At 26.7% G+C, this 22,556-nt stretch overlaps 1 protein-coding gene and 2 long non-coding RNA genes across 3 annotated transcripts; 1 reads left to right on the top strand and 2 right to left on the bottom strand.

Annotated features, from left to right (window-relative positions):
• Positions 1–10,211: 10,211 nt before the first annotated feature.
• Positions 10,212–11,743, bottom strand: LOC108871874. The gene is made up of 2 exons (XR_004458016.1): positions 11,013–11,743; positions 10,212–10,905 (listed from the first exon to the last, which is right to left on the bottom strand). It is a non-coding gene; the product is annotated as an uncharacterized LOC108871874 (long non-coding RNA).
• Positions 11,744–11,862: 119 nt separating this feature from the next.
• Positions 11,863–13,529, bottom strand: LOC117133942. Its single transcript, XR_004458014.1, has 2 exons — positions 12,816–13,529; positions 11,863–12,708 (listed from the first exon to the last, which is right to left on the bottom strand). It is a non-coding gene; the product is annotated as an uncharacterized LOC117133942 (long non-coding RNA).
• Positions 13,530–18,941: 5,412 nt separating this feature from the next.
• LOC103868360 (formin-like protein 3) lies at positions 18,942–22,551 on the top strand. The gene is made up of 5 exons (XM_009146471.3): positions 18,942–19,773; positions 19,844–20,384; positions 20,565–21,045; positions 21,121–21,556; positions 21,632–22,551. Exons 1-5 carry the CDS (start codon positions 19,639–19,641, stop codon positions 22,487–22,489), a joined length of 2,451 nt encoding a protein of 816 aa, XP_009144719.1. The 5' UTR covers positions 18,942–19,638; the 3' UTR covers positions 22,490–22,551.
• Positions 22,552–22,556: the final 5 nt, after the last annotated feature.

Below are 22,556 nucleotides of genomic sequence, written 5' to 3'. Positions count from 1 at the left end.
TTAACTCGCACCAATTACATTATGCTCATGGTGTGTTTTAAATTTCAACATTTGATATGATTAAACATTGAGTAATTATTCTTGGATAAATGAAGATTGTTAAATTTCATTATATATATATACTGATGTAAAAGTAGAACTAATTTTTTTTCTTCTGAAATCTTCTTCCTTATCATAGAAAGATAGGTTTCATGTAATTTGATTTCCCTAATCAGCTTTTGTATCACTCCATATCCACCTCTGATATTATCATCGATCCATGCAGCACCTTCTTTGAGTATCGATGATGCTAACAAATGTTTTTTGTTCATGAGGATCAAGTTTCATCATTCTTATAATATTTGGTGCACTTGTCAAGGTATGTCTAGCTATTAAAACCATTTTCCCCTGGCAAGTATATAATCTGAGAATTAATCAACCATTTTAACATGCTAAAACCTTTGAGTGAAAACTGTTAAGACATCACAGAATCATTGTTATTTTTATATTGGTGTTAGCAACATTGTTCATTTGTTTTGGTAGGTTGAGGATACGGAAGTGATCAAGTTCCTTCTTGAAACTGAAATCATCCCATTGTGCCTCCAGACAATGGAAAGTGGCAGCGAGTTATCAAAAACTGTGAGTTTTCTCTACTTTCAGATGCTTCTTATGATTGATTTCGGCAATGCAACAGCCCATTAGATTGATTTGTTTTTGTTTTTTTTTTAATGTCAGGTTGCAACCTTCATTATCCAGAAAATTTTGCTGGACAACGAAGGGCTTCGTTACATGTGCGTCTGTGTGGATAGATTCTTTGCTCTGAGTCGAGTTTTGGGGAATATGGTGACTTCACTTGCAGAAGCACCTTCTCCTAGGCTTCTAAAGCACATCGTCCGCTGTTACCTTCGCTTGACAGATAACATCTTCTATTACATAAAATTAAAGGAACTTGAGATAGTTTTGATTTTTTTTGGTAGTATGTTAAATTTGAACTTTGTGAAAACAGATTACTTTTTTTAGGGCTTTGTAAGGAAATTACACATGTCAAATTTGGTCGGTCAAGTGACTTGTACTTTAGTATATAAGAGAAATAAATAAGAACAAAAATAATTAGATTTTTTAAGATTTACCCTTTGAAATATTATATATTTTGGTTTTTAGAAAACTGTTACAACTTTTTAAGATTTACCCTTAATATTTTAGAAATTATTTTTGCTTACTGGAGACTGGTATAAGAAATAAAAGCTGATTCAAGAAGACCATATGAGGGATCAGAAAAAATTTGGACAGATCTGCTCTACAGTAAACTTTGCAAAGGTTGTATATTTACTTATTATTTATTTGTTCTTATATTTTATATTTACTTATTATAATTGTTTTGATTTTATATCGAATTCTAATATTACGATAGATGTTTAATATAATATTTCTGTTTCTTATACAATATATTTACTTATTATTTATTTTATTATATATTTTTCAGATAGATGTTTAATGTAGTTTTCTAGTTCTTATATTATATATTTACTTGTTATTTATTTTTCTTATACTTTATATTTACTTATTCTAATATTATAATAGATGTTTAATGTAATATGTTTTTTTGCTTTTATGTGTATTTTTACTTATTATTTATTTTATTATACATTTTTCACATAGATGTTTAATTTAGTTTTTCTATTTTTGATATTTTATATTTACTTATTGTTTATTTTTATATATTTATATTTAATTATTCCAATTTTTTGCTTTTATATCAAATGATAATATTAAATTAGATGTTTAATGTAATATTTATATTTATTATACTATATATTTACTTATTGTTTTTTTTTTGTATTGTATATATACTTAGTCTAATATTACAATAGATGTATAATATAATATTTTTATTTCTTATATTATATATTTACTTATTATTTATTCTACTTTAGATTTTTCAGATAGATAGTTAATTTATTTATTTCCATTTCTTAATTGTATATTTATTTATTATTTATTTTTATATTAAATATTTATGTGTTCAAATATTGCATATTTACATTTTTTTTATCATATTGTATATTTACCTATTCTAATTGTTTTGCTTTTATATCAAATTCTAATATTACGATAGATGTTTAATGTAATATCTCTATTTCTTATACAATATATTTACTTATTATTTTTTTATTATATATTTTTCAGATAGATTTTTAATGTAGTTTTCTATTTCTTATATTATATATTTACTTCTTATTTATTTTTCTTATATTTTATATTTACTTCTTCTAATATTATAATAAATGTTCAATGTAATATTTCTATTTTTATATTATATATTACTTATTATTTATATTTCTTTGTATTGTATATTTACTTTTTATTTTTTAGCAATAATGCCACGTGGTATTTTTTGGGAGATTTTACTTTGATTATGTGGACATCCCATGGAACCTCAAAATGTCTATTTCATTAGTATAAATTTTTATTTGTCAATCTTGTATACATAAATGTATTTCCAACTCACATAACTATATTATCATTAGAAAATATATAATAGAAGAAATTATTAACTACTGAATTGGTTGTTCAATGATTTTTTTTTAAATTTCAATACACATTTTCAAAGTGTCTCTTCTTTTATGATCACTATAATGCATGCACAATTAAGTGATTAACTCGCAACAATTACATTATGCTCATGGTGTGTTTTAAATTTCAACATTTGATATGATTAAACATTGAGTAATTATTCTTGGATAAATGAAGATTGTTAAATTTCATTATATATATATACTGATGTAAAAGTAGAACTAATTTTTTTTCTTCTGAAATCTTCTTCCTTATCATAGAAAGATAGGTTTCATGTAATTTGATTTCCCTAATCAGCTTTTGTATCACTCCATATCCACCTCTGATATTATCATCGATCCATGCAGCACCTTCTTTGAGTATCGATGATGCTAACAAATGTTTTTTGTTCATGAGGATCAAGTTTCATCATTCTTATAATATTTGGTGCACTTGTCAAGGTATGTCTAGCTATTAAAACCATTTTCCCCTGGCAAGTATATAATCTGAGAATTAATCAACCATTTTAACATGCTAAAACCTTTGAGTGAAAACTGTTAAGACATCACAGAATCATTGTTATTTTTATATTGGTGTTAGCAACATTGTTCATTTGTTTTGGTAGGTTGAGGATACGGAAGTGATCAAGTTCCTTCTTGAAACTGAAATCATCCCATTGTGCCTCCAGACAATGGAAAGTGGCAGCGAGTTATCAAAAACTGTGAGTTTTCTCTACTTTCAGATGCTTCTTATGATTGATTTCGGCAATGCAACAGCCCATTAGATTGATTTGTTTTTTTTTTTTTTTAATGTCAGGTTGCAACCTTCATTATCCAGAAAATTTTGCTGGACAACGAAGGGCTTCGTTACATGTGCGTCTGTGTGGATAGATTCTTTGCTCTGAGTCGAGTTTTGGGGAATATGGTGACTTCACTTGCAGAAGCACCTTCTCCTAGGCTTCTAAAGCACATCGTCCGCTGTTACCTTCGCTTGACAGATAACATCTTCTATTACATAAAATTAAAGGAACTTGAGATAGTTTTGATTTTTTTTTGGTAGTATGTTAAATTTGAACTTTGTGAAAACATATTACTTTTTTTTAAGGCTTTGTAAGGAAATTACACATGTCAAATTTGGTCGGTCAAGTGACTTGTACTTTAGTATATAAGAGAAATAAATAAGAACAAAAATAATTAGATTTTTTTAAGATTTACCCTTTGAAATATTATATATTTTGGTTTTTAGAAAACTGTTACAACTTTTTAAGATTTACCCTTAATATTTTAGAAATTATTTTTGCTTACTGGAGACTGGTATAAGAAATAAAAGCTGTTTCAAGAAGACCATATGAGGGATCAGAAAAAATTTGGACAGATCTGCTCTACAGTAAACTTTGCAAAGGTTGTATATTTACTTATTATTTATTTGTTCTTATATTTTATATTTACTTATTATAATTGTTTTGATTTTATATCGAATTCTAATATTACGATAGATGTTTAATATAATATTTCTGTTTCTTATACAATATATTTACTTATTATTTATTTTATTATATATTTTTCAGATAGATGTTTAATGTAGTTTTCTAGTTCTTATATTATATATTTACTTGTTATTTATTTTTCTTATACTTTATATTTACTTATTCTAATATTATAATAGATGTTTAATGTAATATGTTTTTTTTGCTTTTTATGTGTATTTTTACTTATTATTTATTTTATTATACATTTTTCACATAGATGTTTAATTTAGTTTTTCTATTTTTGATATTTTATATTTACTTATTGTTTATTTTTATATATTTTATATTTAATTATTCCAATTTTTTGCTTTTATATCAAATGATAATATTAAATTAGATGTTTAATGTAATATTTATATTTATTATACTATATATTTACTTATTGTTTTTTTTTTGTATTGTATATATACTTAGTCTAATATTACAATAGATGTATAATATAATATTTTTATTTCTTATATTATATATTTACTTATTATTTATTCTACTTTAGATTTTTCAGATAGATAGTTAATTTATTTATTTCCATTTCTTAATTGTATATTTATTTATTATTTATTTTTATATTAAATATTTATGTGTTCAAATATTGCATATTTACATTTTTTTATCATATTGTATATTTACCTATTCTAATTGTTTTGCTTTTATATCAAATTCTAATATTACGATAGATGTTTAATGTAATATCTCTATTTCTTATACAATATATTTACTTATTATTTTTTATTATATATTTTTCAGATAGATTTTTAATGTAGTTTTCTATTTCTTATATTATATATTTACTTCTTATTTATTTTTCTTATATTTTATATTTACTTCTTCTAATATTATAATAAATGTTCAATGTAATATTTCTATTTTTATATTATATATTACTTATTATTTATTTTTCTTTGTATTGTATATTTACTTTTTATTTTTTAGCAATAATGCCACGTGGTATTTTTCGGGAGATTTTTTTTTGATTATGTGGACATCCCATGGAACCTCAAAAGGTCTATTTCATTAGTATAAATTTTTATTTGTCAATCTTGTATACATAAATGTATTTGCAACTCACATAACTGTATTATCATTAGAAAATGTATAATAGAAGAAATTATTAACTACTGAATTGGTTGTTCAATGATTTTTTTTTTTAAATTTCAATACACATTTTCAAAGTGTCTCTTCTTTTATGATCACTATAACGTATGCACAATTAAGTGATTAACTCGCAACAATTACATTATGCTCATGGTGTGTTTTAAATTTCAACATTTGATATGATTAAACATTGAGTAATTATTCTTGGATAAATGAAGATTGTTAAATTTCATTATATATATATACTGATGTAAAAGTAGAACTAATTTTTTTTCTTCTGAAATCTTCTTCCTTATCATAGAAAGATAGGTTTCATGTAATTTGATTTCCCTAATCAGCTTTTGTATCACTCCATATCCACCTCTGATATTATCATCGATCCATGCAGCACCTTCTTTGAGTATCGATGATGCTAACAAATGTTTTTGATCATGAGGATCAAGTTTCATCATTCTTATAATATTTGGTGCACTTGTCAAGGTATGTCTAGCTATTAAAACCATATTCCCCTGGCAAGTATATAATCTGAGAATTAAATTAACCATTTTAACATGCTAAAACCTTTGAGTGAAAACTGTTAAGACATCACAGAATCATTGTTATTTTTATATTGGTGTTAGCAACATTGTTCATTTGTTTTGGTAGGTTGAGGATACGGAAGTGATCAAGTTCCTTCTTGAAACTGAAATCATCCCATTGTGCCTCCAGACAATGGAAAGTGGCAGCGAGTTATCAAAAACTGTGAGTTTTCTCTACTTTCAGATGCTTCTTATGATTGATTTCGGCAATGCAACAGCTCATTAGATTGATTTGTTTTTGTTTTTTTTTTTAATGTCAGGTTGCAACCTTCATTATCCAGAAAATTTTGCTGGACAACGAAGGGCTTCGTTACATGTGCGTCTGTGTGGATAGATTCTTTGCTCTGAGTCGAGTTTTGGGGAATATGGTGACTTCACTTGCAGAAGCACCTTCTCCTAGGCTTCTAAAGCACATCGTCCGCTGTTACCTTCGCTTGACAGATAACATCATCTATTACATAAAACTAAAGGAACTTGAGACAGTTTTGATTTTTTTTTGGTAGTATGTTAAATTTTAACTTTTTGAAAACAAATTACTTTTTTTAAGGCTTTGTAAGGAAATTACATATGTCAAATTTGGTCGGTCAAGTGACTTGTACTTTAGTATATAAGAGAAATAAAGAAGAACAAAAATAATTAGATTTTTTAAGATTTACCCTTTGAAATAATATATATTTTGGTTTTTAGAAAACTGTTACAACTTTTTAAGATTTACCCTTAATATTTTAGAAATTATTTTTGCTTACTGGAGACTGGTATAAGAAATAAAAGCTGATTCAAGAAGACCATATGAGGGATCAGAAAAAATTTGGACAGATCTGCTCTACAGTAAAGTTTGCAAAGGTTGTATATTTACTTATTATTTATTTGTTCTTATATTTTATATTTACTTATTATAATTGTTTTGATTTTATATCGAATTCTAATATTACGATAGATGTTTAATATAATATTTATGTTTCTTATACAATATATTTACTTATTATTTATTTTATTATATATTTTTCAGATAGATGTTTAATGTAGTTTTCTAGTTCTTATATTATATATTTACTTGTTATTTTTTTTTTTTTTTATTTTATATTTACTTATCCTAATATTATAATAGATGTTTAATGTAATATGTTTTTTTTGTTTTTTATGTGTATCTTTACTTATTATTTATTTTATTATACATTTTTCACATAGATGTTTAATTTATTTTTTCCATTTTTGATATTTTATATTTACTTATTGTTTATTTTTATATATTGTATATTTAATTATTCCAATTTTTTGCTTTTATATCAAATGATAATATTAAATTAGATGTTTAATGTAATATTTATATTTATTATACTATATATTTACTTATTGTTTATTTTTTTGTATTGTATATATACTTAGTCTAATATTACAATAGATGTATAATATAATATCTTTATTTCTTATATTGTATATTTACTTATTATTTATTCTACTTTAGATTTTTCAGATAGATAGTTAATTTATTTATTTCCATTTTTTATTGTATATTTATTTATTATTTATTTTTATATTAAATATTTATGTGTTCAAATATTGCATATTTTTTTTTTATCATATTGTATATTTACTTATTCTAATTCTTTTGCTTTTATATCAAATTTAATATATACGATAGATGTTTAATAATATCTATTTCTAATACAATATACTTATTTATTATATATTTTTCAGATAGATTTTTTAGTTTTCTAATTGTAGTTTTATTATATTTTTTCTTATTTATTTTTCTTATATTTTATATTTACTTCTTCTAATATTATAATAAATGTTCAATGTAATATTTATTTTATCAATATATTACTTATTATTTTTTTTCTTTGTATTGTATATACTTTTATTTTTTAGCAATAATGCCACGTGGTATTTTTCGGGAGATTTTTTTTGATTATGTGGACATCCCATGGAACCTCAAAAGGTCTATTTCATTAGTATAAATTTTTATTTGTCAATCTTGTATACATAAATGTATTTGCAACTCACATAACTGTATTATCATTAGAAAATGTATAATAGAAGAAATTATTAACTACTGAATTGGTTGTTCAATGATTTTTTTTTTTTAATTTTAATACACATTTTCAAAGTGTCTCTTCTTTTATGATCACTATAACGCATGCACAGTTAAGTGATTAACTCGCAACAATTACATTATGCTCATGGTGTGTTTTAAATTTCAACATTTGATATGATTAAACATTGAGTAATTATTCTTGGATAAATGAAGATTGTTAAATTTCATTATATATATACTGATGTAAAAGTAGAACTAATTTTTTTTCTTCCGAAATCTTCTTCCTTATCATAGAAAGATAGGTTTCATGTAATTTGATTTCCCTAATCAGCTTTTGTATCACTCCATATCCACCTTTGATATTATCATCGGTCCATGCAGCACCTTCTTTGAGTATCGATGATGCTAACAAATGTTTTTGTTCATGAGGAGCAAGTTTCATCATTCTTATAATATTTGGTGCACTTGTCAAGGTATGTCTAGCTATTAAAACCACATTCCCCTGGCAAGTATATAGTCTGAGAATTAATCAACCATTTTAACATGCTAAAACCTTTGAGTGAAAACTGTTAAGACATCACAGAATCATTGTTATTTTTATATTGGTGTTAGCAACATTGTTCATTTGTTTTGGTAGGTTGAGGATACGGAAGTGATCAAGTTCCTTCTTGAAACTGAAATCATCCCATTGTGCCTCCAGACAATGGAAAGTGGCAGCGAGTTATCAAAAACTGTGAGTTTTCTCTACTTTCAGATGCTTCTTATGATTGATTTCGGCAATGCAACAGCTCATTAGATTGATTTGTTTTTGTTTTTTTTTAATGTCAGGTTGCAACCTTCATTATTCAGAAAATTTTGCTGGACAACAAAGGGCTTCGTTACATGTGCGTCTGTGTGGATAGATTCTTTGCTCTGAGTCGACTTTTGGGGAATATGGTGACTTCACTTGCAGAAGCACCTTCTCCTAGGCTTCTAAAGCACATCGTCCGCTGTTACCTTCGCTTGACAGATAACATCATCTATTACATAAAACTAAAGGAACTTGAGACAGTTTTGATTTTTTTTTGGTAGTATGTTAAATTTGAACTTTTTGAAAACAGATTACTTTTTTTAAGGCTTTGTAAGGAAATTACACATGTCAAATTTGGTCGGTCAAGTGACTTGTACTTTAGTATATAAGAGAAATAAAGAAGAACAAAAATAATTAGATTTTTTAAGATTTACCCTTTGAAATAATATATATTTTGGTTTTTAGAAAACTGTTACAACTTTTTAAGATTTACCCTTAATATTTTAGAAATTATTTTTGCTTACTGGAGACTGGTATAAGAAATAAAAGCTGATTCAAGAAGACCATATGAGGGATCAGAAAAAATTTGGACAGATCTGCTCTACAGTAAACTTTGCAAAGGTTGTATATTTACTTATTACTTATTTGTTCTTATATTTTATATTTACTTATTATAATTGTTTTGATTTTATATCGAATTCTAATAGTACGATAGATGTTTAATATAATATTTATGTTTCTTATACAATATATTTACTTATTATTTATTTTATTATATATTTTTCAGATAGATGTTTAATGTAGTTTTCTATTTCTTATATTATATATTTACTTGTTATTTTTTTTTATATATTTTATATTTACTTATTCTAATATTATAATAGATGTTTAATGTAATATGTTTTTTTGTTTTTTATGTGTATTTTTACTTATTATTTATTTTATTATACATTTTTCACATAGATGTTTAATTTAGTTTTTCCATTTTTGATATTGTATATTTACTTATTGTTTATTTTTATATATTGTATATTTAATTATTCCAATTTTTTGCTTTTATATCAAATGATAATATTAAATTAGATGTTTAATGTAATATTTATATTTATTTTACTATATATTTACTTATTGTTTATTTTTTTTTGTATTGTATATATAACTTAGTCTAATATTACAATAGATGTTTAATATAATATTTTTATTTCTTATATTGTATATTTACTTATTATTTATTCTACTATAGATTTTTCAGATAGAGTTAATTTATTTATTTCCATTTCTTAATTGTATATTTACTTATTATTAATTTTTATATTAAATATTTATGTATTCAAATATTGCATATTTATATTTTTTTTATCATATTGTATATTTACGTATTCTAATTGTTTTGCTTTTATATCAACTTCTAATATTACGATAGATGTTTAATGTAATATCACTGTTTCTTATACAATATATTTACTTATTATTTTTTATTATATATTTTTCAGATAGATTTTTAATGTAGTTTTCTATTTCTTATATTATATATTTACTTCTTATTTATTTTTCTTATATTTTATATTTACTTCTTCTAATATTATAATAAATGTTCAATGTAATATTTCTATTTTTATATTATATATTACTTATTATTTATTTTTCTTTGTATTGTATATTTACTTTTTATTTTTTAGAATTAATGCCACGTGGTATTTTTCGGGAGAAATTTTTTTGATTATGTGGACATCCCATGGAGCCTCAAAAGGTCTCTTTTATTAGTATAAATTTTTATTTGTCAAGCTTGTATACATAAATGTATTTGCAACTCACATAACTGTATTATCATTAGAAAATGTATAATAGAAGAAATTATTAACTACTGAATTGGTTGTTCAATGATTGTTTTTTTTTAAATTTCAATACACATTTTCAAAGTGTGTCTTCTTTTATGATCACTATAACGCATGCACAATTAAGTGATTAACTCACAACAATTACATTATGCTCATGGTGTGTTTTAAATTTCAACATTTGATATGATTAAACATTGAGTAATTATTCTTGGATAAATGAAGATTGTTAAATTTCATTATATATATACTGATGTAAAAGTAGAACTAATTTTTTTTCTTCTGAAATCTTCTTCCTTATCATAGAAAGATAGGTTTCATGTAATTTGATTTCCCTAATCAGCTTTTGTATCACTCTATATCCACCTCTGATATTATCATCGGTCCATGCAGCACCTTCTTTGAATATCGATGATGCTAACAAATGTTTTTGTTCATGAGGAGCAAGTTTCATCATTCTTACAAGATTTGGTGTACCAAATAATCTAGTAGCAGCTTCATAATCGCCTTGCCTATAAAAGATTGATTTAACAATACATCAAAATTAAATTCTAGTTCAAAAATCGTATCTAATACGTTAAGAGAAAAGACAGATTATAAAGATTAAAAAAATATATACACTTCATTTGGAAAATATGCAGCAAATTCACATTTTCTGGTACATATTTTGTTTTTCTCGATGCAAACGCAACAACGACCATGTTTAGTATCGGTTCGTAGAGCTTCCATCACAATATTTCTTCTTCTTTGGAAGAAATATGTAGATTATTAAGTAAGATTCATAAAAAAAAATTAAGAAGTATTTATATGTGAAATTGAGAAAATACAGTCAACAAAAAATTAATTATATATATCCAAATATGAGGATATGCTTAAAAACTTCATGATTTTGTGTAATTAACAACTCAAAGTCATCTGATCCAAGTTTAAAATTATATGGATAATTATATTTATAATATAATTAAAACCAAATTATTATAGTCTGATAAAAATTATCAAATAACTTATATATCAAATAATTGACAAGATTTTCTTGCCAAAGTAATTGAAAAGTTTTGAAATTCATAGAACTTTTTTACTATATTTTGCATTTAATGTATGACTATAGTCAAATTAAAGTGTTCTTAATTTCAAACTTGTCAAAGAATTAATTATAAATTATTTTTAGATTATTATCTGAATATTTACCAAATCTAATATTTTATATTTACTTATTATGTATTATTTCTTATATTGTATATTTATTTATTCTAATTGTTTTGATTTTATATCAAATTCTAATATTACGATAGATGTTTAATATAATATTTCTCTTTCTTATACAATATATTTACTTATTATTTATTTTATTATATATTTTTCAAATAGATGTTTAATGTAGTTTTCTAGTTCTTATATTATATATTTACTTATTATTTATTTTTCTTATATTTTATATTTACTTATTCTAATATGATAATAGATGTTTAATGTAATATTGTTTGTTTTTTATGTTGTATATTTACTTATTATTTATTTTATTATACATTTTTCAAATAAATGTTTAATTTAGTTTCTGTATTTCTTATATTATATATTTACTTTTTTTGTATGTATATTTACTTATTACTAATTTTTCCTTATATTGTATATTTACTTATTATTTACTTTATATTTTTGGTAATAATTCCACGTGGTATTTTCGGGAGAAATTCTTTCGCTTATGTGGACATCCATGGAGCCTCATTACAAAATGTATAATAGTAGAAATTATTAACTACTGAATTGGTTGTTCAATGAAAAAAAGTGTAAAATTTTCAATACACAAATGAGAAAATTGCTATAATTAGAATTTGAAAGTGCCATTATAAATTGCTTTATGACATTTGATATCATTTTTAGGTTTCAAAGTGTCTCTTCTTTTATGATCACTATAACGCATGCACAATTAAGTGATTATCTCGCAACAATTACATTGTGCTCATGGTATGTTTTAAATTTCAACATTTGATATGATTAACCATTGAATAATTATTATTGGATAAATGAAGAAAGATAAATTTCATTATATATACTGATTTAAAAGTAGTACTAATTGTTTTTCTTCTTCTGAAATCTTCTTCCTTATCTCAAAGAGGTAGATTTCATGTAATTTGATTTCCCACATCAGCTTTTGTATCACTCCATATCCACCTCTGATATTATCATCGCTCCATGCAGCACCTGCTTTGAGTATCGATTATGCTAACAAACTTTTGTTCATGAGGAGCAAGTTTCATAATTCTAATAATATTTGGTGACCAAACCATTTAGTAGGAGCTTCATAATCGCCTTGCCTATAAAAAATTGATTTAACAATACATCAAAATTGAATTCTAGTTTAAAAATCATGTCTAACACGTTAAGAGAAAACACATATTATAAAGTATAAGAAAATATATACACTTCATTTGGAAAATATGCAGCAAATTCACATTTTCTGGTATATATATATTTTTTTCCGATGCAAACGCAGCAACGACCATGTTTAGTATTGGTTCCTAGAGCTTCCATCACAATGCATTTTTTTTTCTTTGGAAGAAATTTGTAGATTTTTAAGTAAGATGACAAAAAAAGTTTTATCAAAGAAGTATTTAAATGTGAAATTTTGGAAATACAATCAACAAAAAAGTTAATTATATATATCCAAATATGAGGATATGCTTAAAACAATGCATGATTTTGTGTAATTAATAACTCAAAAGTAATCAGATCCAAGTTTAAAATTATATGGATAATTATATTTATAATGTAATTAAAACCAAATTATTATAGTGTGATAAAAAAATATCAAATCCCTTATATATCAAATAATTGACAAGATTTTCATGCCAAAGTAATGGACAAGTTTTGAAATCATAGAACTTTTTTTACTATATTTTGCATCTAAAGTATGACTATAGTCAAATTAAAGTGTTCTTAAATATAAATTATTTATATATTATTATCTGAATATTTACCTATTCTAATATTGTATATTTACTTATTATTTATTTTTCTTATATTGTATATTTACTTATTCTAATTGTTTTGCTTTTATATCAAATTAGAATATTACGATAGATGTTCAATGTAATATTTCTATTTCTTATACAATTAATTTAGTTATTATTTATTTTATTATACATTTTTCAGATAGATGTTTAATGTAGTTTTCTATTTCTTATATTATATATTTACTTATTATTTATTTTTCTTATATTTTACATTTACTTATTCTAATATTATAGTAGACGTTTAATGTAATATTTTTTAATTTTATGTTGTATATTTTCTATACATTTTTCAGATAGATGTTTAATTTAATTTTTTTATTTCTTATACTGTATATTTACTTATTTTTTCTTATATGTATATTTACTTATTATTCATTTTTATTATATTTTATATTTACTTATTATTATTATTATTTTTAGTAATGATACCATGTGCTATTTTTTGGGAGAAATTGTTTATCTTATGTGGACATCCCATGGAGCCTCAAAATGTTCCTTTTATTGGTATAGATTTTTATTTGCCAATCTTGTATACATAAATGTATTTGCAACTCACATAACTATATTATCATTTCCAAAATGTATAATAGAAGAAATAATTAACTACTGAATTGATTGTCAATTGAAAAAAAAGTTTATAAAGTTTTCTTATAAATTGCTTTATGACATTTGATATCATGTTTAAGTTTCAAAGTGTCTCTTCTCTTATGATCACTATAACACATGCACGATTAAGTGATTAACTCGCAACAATTACTCATGGTATGTTTTAAATTTCAATATTTGATATGATTAAACATTGAGTAATTATTATTGGATAAGTGAAGATAGATAAATTTCATTATATATACTGATTTAAAAGTATAACTAATTGTTTTTTTTCTTCTGAAATCTTCTTCCTTATCTGAGAGAGGTAGGCTTCTTGTAATTTGATTTCCCACATCAGCTTTTGTATCACTCCATATGGACCTCTGATATTATCATCGGTCCATGCAGCACCTTTCTGAGTATCGATGATGCTTACAAATGCTTTTGTTCACGAGGAACAAGTTTCATCATTCTTATAATATTTAGTGTACCAAACAATTTAGTAGCAGCTTCATAATCGCGCCTTGCCTATTAAAGATTGATTTAACAATATATCAACATTAAATTCTAGTTCAAAATTCATGTCTAACACATTAAGTGAAAAGACAGATTATAAAGTATAAGAAAATATATACACTTCATTTGGAAAATTAAATATGCAGCAAATTCACATTTTCTGGTACATATTTTGTTTTTTTTTCCGATGCCAACGCAACAACGACCATGTTTAGTATCTGTTCCTAGAGTTTCCATCACAGTGTTTTTTTTTCCTTGGAAGAAATATGTAGATTATTAAGTGAGATGCATAAAAAAATTATCAAAGAAGTATTTATATGTGAAATTGTGGAAATATGGTAAAAACAAAATTAATTATATATATATATATATATATATATCCAAATATGAGGATATGCTTAAAAACTTCATGAATTTATGTAATTAATAACTCAAAAGTCATCAGATCTAAGTTTAAAATTATATGGATAATTATATTTATAATATAATTAAAACCAAATTATTATAGTCTGATTAAAATTATCAAATCCCTTATATATCAAATAATTGCAAGTTTTGAAATTCATAGAACTTATTTTTTACTATATTTTGCATCTAAAGTATGACTATAGTCAAATTAAAGTGTTCTTAATTTCAAACCTTGTCAAAGAACTAAATATAAATTATTTTTAGATTATGTATCTGAATATTTACCTGTTATAATATTGTATATTTACTTATTATTTATTTTTCTTATATTTTATATTTACTTATTCTAATTGTTTTGCTTTTATATCTAACTGTATTACGGTAGATGTTTCATGTAATATTTCGATCTCTTATACAATATATTTACTTATTATTTATTTTATTATACATTTTTCAGATAGATATTTAATGTTGTTTTCTATTTTTTATATTATGTATTTACTTATTACTTATTTTTATTGTATTTTATATTTACTTATTCTAATATTCTAATAGATGTTTAATGTAATATTTTTTTTATTTTTTTGTTGTATATTTACTTATTATTTATTTTACTATATATTTTGAGATAGATGCTTAATTTAGTTTTTCTATTTCTTATATTGTATATTAGTTATTTTTCTTGTATTTATATTTACTTATTATTTATTTTACTATATATTTTGAGATAGATGCTTAATTTAGTTTTTCTATTTCTTATATTGTATATTAGTTATTTTTCTTGTATTTATATTTACTTATTATTTATTTTTTCTAATATTTTATATTTACTTATTTTATATTTTTATTTTTATTTTTTAGTAATACTGCCACGTGGTATTTTTCAGAAGAATTTTTTTTATCTTATGTGGACATCCCATGGAGCCTCAAATGGTCTATTTTATTAGTATAGATTTAATATTTATTTGAATCACAAAAATTATTAAAAGACCACCTAAAAAAAATATTAAAAGTTAACCAGTAGACTACCAAACCCAAAACCATACCCAGAGCCGTTAAATCCAGATTCAGTCCTAAGAATCTAAAATTGACTAAGTGTTTTTAAGGTCTTCTCATTCTTCATATGTCTTCCTTTTTCGATAAACCAAATCAATCATTCCGATTCTTTTTCACTCTTACTAGAGAAAGGATAATCTTTCAATAAGAGACGAGAAAAATAATGAATTATCCAGCAAAATAGGAGAAAAACGAACTCAGAATGGTATACCTTAGTAAAACTTGATGTAACTATAAACTTTGTACAATTTAGTAAAAAACTTCAACTGATTTGGATTGTATAACTTAGTAATACTTTGTGCAATTTTATGATGATGATTAATTTGATACACTTAAATACACTTTTTTATGAAGTGCAACTTTTAAAGAACGAAAGTGAAGCCTTAAAACCTCTGATGTTGTAGACATGGAACAAAGTGAAAAGGATGGTGGTTCAGGTAGTGGAGAGATATAAAAAAGAGTGTTGGCTAGGGCACAAATGAGAAGGACAGTGGAAGTGGTAATGGAAAAAGGTTGTTGGGGATGTGTAAAACAAGTTTGTGTAACTTGTTATTTCAGTAAAATTTTGTTATTTATGTTTGTTTAACTAGGTAAAACTTAGTGAAAGGTTTCCATTTAAGTTTGTCAAACTTTATATAAATTGAGATTATTTTGTTTTTGTGTTTGTGTAACTCGGTAGAAAATTGAGACTATTACTTTGTTTTAAGTGTTTGTGTAAACTTGGTAAAACAGGGAAAAACTTAACATTCCATCAAATTGATGCATGTTCTGATTAGTTGTAAATTTGAATTCGTAAAACTACTATGATAATAATTATAAGAATAAGACAGCATAGAGCTATCACAATCTTCCTCTGCAATATAGGGTTTCTCAATCTTCATAGTTTCCATAAAAAGTAGATTTTTTTTCTTCTAATACCATAGTTTCCCTTTTTCATTTGTCAAACTTCAGAAACTTAAAAAGCTCATCACTGCATTAGTTTGATATAAGTTCTGATTAGTTGTACAACCAAATTCTTAGAACTACTTACATTTATCAATATTTTTCTTCCATTATGGTGTCCCTTCAATCTTCATGGCCATTTTGACAAGTCACATGGAGACATTGATGGTATAAGCGATAAGGATTTGAATAAGATTTGATTATTCCCGAAAGATTGTTCACTAGGCGAAGACCCATGGGAAAATGGGAAAAGAGATAAGAGAAAATTGGTTGAGAGGATTGGGAAGATAGTAGAAGTGAAGAAAACCTAAAAAAATAAGGTAATTATAGTTACCAATTTGTTTTTGGGGTCTGAAAAAAAATAGAATTTTGGGAGAGAATATTCTGTAGCTTTGGGCGGGAAAATTATTTCCCAAATTTTTAGGGTCAAAGTTTTACCAAGTTTGTAGTTTTCCAAAAATCTTCAAAGTTTTACTTGTCTATATTTAGTATTTCTTTTAGTTTTACTGTACTCAAAAAAACTTATATCATAGATATACCACTTATATTCAGTTTCCTACAAACATTTCTCATAAAGTCATGTTATAATATAATCAATTTCAGGACAAAATATAAGTTTTTTCATGTCATAAGATCAATACTAAGAAAAAAGACAAAAGATAATAAGGTATTTCTTCTACTATGTATAATATAAAGCCATGTGATGAAAATTTTGAATATAATTATTTTGAATTTAAATCGGAAAAACACTAACAAATAATTAGCGTAAAACTTATAAATAACCAAACAAGTTTAGAATTTTGTATCTTCAATTTGCTTTTGTATTTTATCAATATTATTAAGTTTTACTAAGTTTTCATATTGTTTTGAAGAATAGATGCAACTAATTGTGGTGTTTCCTTCTGGTTCCGAACTTAATATTTAGAGCTTTCACATACCTGCAGTATCAAAATAACAATTTCAAAATAGTTATGGTGTTATGCTCAATGACCTAAATCTTTCACAACTTCTTTACTTGGAATGAACAGAAGGCATACGTACTAACCAAAGCTTTGGGAAGAATTAAGTACAAAGAAATGCGAGACCTCATTGGTGTTCATGATGTAGAAAAGGACTACAAGCTTAAAGGAGAGAATAGAATGTTGAAATAAGCTTGAAGATAGCTTGAGGAATAAGCTATCCTAATCCTAAGTGAGTTTGGTGATCAAAGAGATAAAAGTCAATTGTGTTTAGGAGTTATCTGAACATATGTGATTACTAATAGGATTAGGATAATATGCTCTTATATAGAGAGAAATTGAGAGATATATATGTGTGAGTTTTGACATTGAGAACTTAAGTTTTGTGTAAGTTTCTAAAGCAATAAGAAGAGCAAGTTTTTATTATCTTTGAGTTCATACAAACGTCAGATAACTATAATATTGACTATTATACAATTGACATGTGGGTGGTAAAAGATTTTAGATTTTTGATAAAATCTCCTGAAAGATGATTTTCGTCCTATTTTATTGAAAACTAGGTATTTTGCCCGAGATGCAGGCTTAAACATTTTCATAATTTTTGAAAACTTCTTTATACACTATATTTATTATACTAAAATAAATCTTAAAATAACTTAATATTATATTTTTAATTATATAATTGAAAAATATTATTTGATTAATATTTAATTATATAATTTATGTTTTAACTTTTTACTAAAATACCTTTTCAGATAACAATAAATATATATATATATATAAAAATTATCTTTTTTAATTATATTTTTAGATTTTGGATAATTCAATATTCTATTTTTAATTATATAATTAAGAATTTTGTTTGATTAGTATTTAGTTATATAATTCATGTTTTAACTTTTTACTAAAATACCTTTTCAGATAACAATACAATATATACAGAAATTGTCTCTTTTTAAAATTATATTTTCAGATTTTGGATAATTCTAACTATTATTAATAATTTAATATTCTATTTTTAATTATATAATTAATAATTTTATTTGATTAGTATTTAGTTATATTATTCTTGTTTTTAACTTTTTACTAAAAGACTTTCAGATAACAATACAGTTTATACAAAAATTATCTCTTTTTAAAATTATATTTTCAGATTTTGGATAATTCTTACTATTATTAATTTTAATCAATTATCTAATCAAATTAATTAAAATTTCGTTTTAATTTTTTAATTTAGTTATATATTTTATTCACTAAGGGTATAAACGATATTAACCACTTTAACTTTTAACGTAAGAACACGATTCCAAAATTTTACTTCGCAAATAATAGTAAAGATTTGGTTAAATCTTTCAAACATATCGATGAAATCTTACAATTTTAATTTATGATAGAACATATAAAAACAAAAAAAAAAAATGAAAAATACAGGCAAACTGAATTAACTATCTTCGTTTCTGTCACTGACAGGAGGACACAACATCTATAAAAAAACTACGTTCAAAAAAAAAAAAAGGCCTAAAACAGAGCTTTTCTCTTAGTTGTTTTTAAAAGAAACCACATTTTTAGTTGTCTTCCTGTTTTAGACAACATTTTCCGCGTGTGGTTGCGATTGTTCGGCGCCGTAAAAAAGCGTTCGGACGTGGTCGGAGCTTCTCTGCATGGCGGTTTGCTTCCGAGGGAGTACGGCAAAGATATCTACCGTCGTTGTTCTTCCCTCATCCAACTCTCGGCGTTTCCGTGACATGAGAAACGGAGGTTAATGGGGAGATTGACAAAAGCTTTTCTGGCCATCTTTCTCGTTGTTCTTGTTTGTGTCTCCGTTGAGATCATCGCTCGTGACGGTGCCAATCGCTTACGATCCTCTGTTTCCGAGGAGGCTCATGGCGTCGATATGGTAAATTCATTCTCCTTGTGGTTAAGGTTTAGGTTTTTTGTTTCTTGACGAACAATCTCATTTCTGATAGGCAGAGAAAACAAAGATACGTTGTCGAAAAGAACTCAAAGATGAGAACAAAGATTGTCTTGTCTACATCTCTCGTGAAGCAGCAGCAAATGGGTACGTAAAACTATCCGTCTTAACCGGTTATGGGCATTGGTTTGGACCTCTCCTTGATTCTACTCCAAGAAGGAAGCTGATCAGTAAGAAAAAGAAGTTCACAGTATCTGCTCCAAACTTCGCTCTTGGTCCTGCACCACGTCTCACTCCAGGTCCCGCTCCTTCAACCTCTCCATCTCAACCTTCTTCACATTCACCACCCGATGAATCAAACTCTGCTCCGGTTAAGAGAAAACCGAGCGTTGTTGCTCCTAGTCCAAGTGTTGTTCTATCACCGGCGAAGAAATATGATATTTTGATGCAACTTATCATCGCTGTTGCTTCAACAGCTGTATTAACCTTCTTTCTAGTTACATTGCTCTTCTTATGTTGCTTCAGACGCAACCGCAGTCCTAGAGATGGACCAAGAGATGAAGGACAGTTTCTACATCTAGTTGATTTATCACCTGGTAATGATGATGCTTTCTTTTAATCGAAACGGTTCATGTTTTGATCTTTCAACAACTATAAACTCATAGCTGGACAAAGCCGAATGAAACATTAGCCTCTATCTCCTAATTTTTTTTTTTGTTGAAGAAAATTACATAGACATAGACCCCCAACTATAACTCTTGTATTTGCTCTTCCAGGATCAAATGAGACATCTCCCGCCGCTGCAAACCCAAGCAGAAGATTTTTCAGTGCTAGTTCCAAAAAGAAATCGTTTCTTTCAAGAATGTCTCTAAAGAGAAGTGGTCATGATCAGTTTTCAACAGCTCAAGCGTCCACATCCTCAGGACATCCTCCTCCATTAAAGCTTCCCCCGGGAAGAACAGCAGCTCCTCCTCCTCCTCCTCCTCCTCCTGCAGCTCCAGCTCCACCACCTCCACAGCCGCCGCCACCTCCTAAATCAAAGCCTCCTCCACCACCTAAACTTGTACGTCCTCCACCCGCACCACCAAAAGGTGCGGCTGGAAAGCGCCAAGGCCATCATAGTTCCTCTGGAGATGCTTCTGATGTTGATTCTGAGACTGGAGCTCCAAAGACAAAACTAAAACCGTTTTTCTGGGATAAAATGGCTAACCCTGACCAGAAAATGGTTTGGCATGAGATCAGCGCCGGCTCATTCCAGTTAGTTTAAACATCTTGTGTAAGCTTTTGTTTCCTGGGGCTTTTACCTAACGTGCGCGCCTTGTGCTTTTGTAGGTTCAACGAAGAGGCGATGGAGTCACTGTTTGGTTACAATGATGGGAACAAGAACAAGAGTGGTCAAAGAGGAGAATCATCTAGAGACTCTCATGTCCAGTACATACAGATCATTGATCCAAGGAAAGCTCAGAACTTATCTATTCTTCTCCGAGCTTTGAATGTAACAACGGAGGAAGTGGTCGAGGCCATTAAAGAAGGTAATGAGCTCCCGGTGGAGCTCCTCCAAACGTTGCTGAAGATGGCTCCAACTACAGAAGAGGAACTCAAACTTAGACTATACTCAGGAGATGTTAACCTACTTGGCCCTGCAGAGAGGTTTTTGAAGATTCTTGTTGATATACCTTTTGCATTCAAACGTATAGAGTCTCTTCTGTTCATGATCTCACTTCAGGAAGAAGTCTCTGGCATCAAAGAATCACTCTCCACTCTCGAGGTAACTAGTCTACACAAATTAAACACCTGAATCTACTACTAAACATAACTTATCTCCCTGCATGTGTTGTGTCAGGTGGCTTGCAAGAAACTGAGGAACAGCAGACTGTTCCTGAAACTACTAGAAGCAGTTCTCAAGACAGGAAACCGAATGAATGTCGGAACCTTCCGTGGTGACGCACAAGCTTTCAAACTAGACACGCTCTTGAAACTATCTGACGTGAAAGGAACAGATGGTAAAACCACACTCTTGAACTTTGTTGTCCTTGAGATCATTCGTTCCGAAGGAGTTCGTGCTCTCCGCCTCCAAAGCAAAAGCTTCTCGAGCGTTAGAACAGAGGAGGACACCAACAACAACAACACAGACTCAAGTCCACAGTCAGTGGAGCGTTACCGAAGCACGGGACTCCAAGTGGTTTCGGGATTAACAACAGAGCTTGAAGATGTCAAGAGAGCAGCGGTCATAGACGCTGATGGATTAGCTGCGACGCTGACGAATCTAAGCGACTCGCTGACGAACGCGAGGGAGTTTTTGAAGTCCATGGAGGAAGAGAGCGACTTCGAGAAAGCTTTAGCTGGGTTTATAGAACGTGCGGATGCTGATATTAAATGGTTGAAGGAAGAAGAAGAGAGGATCATGGCGTTGGTCAAAAGCTCTGCCGATTATTTCCATGGCAAGTCTGCTAAGAACGAAGGGTTGCGTTTGTTTGCTATAGTGCGTGATTTCTTGATCATGTTGGAGAAAGTTTGTAGACATGTTAAGGAAACTACGACATCAGCTACCAAGACAAGGACTCATTCCGGCAAGAAAGAAACTCAAGTGACGATGCAGGAGGATAGTCATCAACCGTCCACCGATAATATTCAACAGCGTTTGTTTCCGGCTATTGCTGAACGGAGAGATGACAGTTCCGATGATTCAGACGATGAGTAGTTCTTCATCTTCTTAGTTGTTTTATCTTTTATACACTTGCTGTAATACGCTGTTTGGTAATAGCAAA

The sequence above is a fragment of the Brassica rapa genome, chromosome A05, assembly GCF_000309985.2.
Source record: "Brassica rapa cultivar Chiifu-401-42 chromosome A05, CAAS_Brap_v3.01, whole genome shotgun sequence".
Classification (NCBI taxonomy): Eukaryota; Viridiplantae; Streptophyta; class Magnoliopsida; order Brassicales; family Brassicaceae; genus Brassica; species Brassica rapa.
This window is presented reverse-complemented; position numbering and strand designations above follow the sequence as displayed.

Excerpts from the sequence above, each read along its gene's own strand:
- LOC103868360 (XM_009146471.3), top strand. The coding sequence starts at position 19,639 with ATGGGGAGATTGACAAAAGCTTTTCTGGCCATCTTTCTCGTTGTTCTT. Across the intron at positions 19,774-19,843 it reads AGGCTCATGGCGTCGATATG|GCAGAGAAAACAAAGATACG; the intron begins GTAAATTCATTC and ends CATTTCTGATAG. Across the intron at positions 20,385-20,564 it reads TCTAGTTGATTTATCACCTG|GATCAAATGAGACATCTCCC; the intron begins GTAATGATGATG and ends TTGCTCTTCCAG.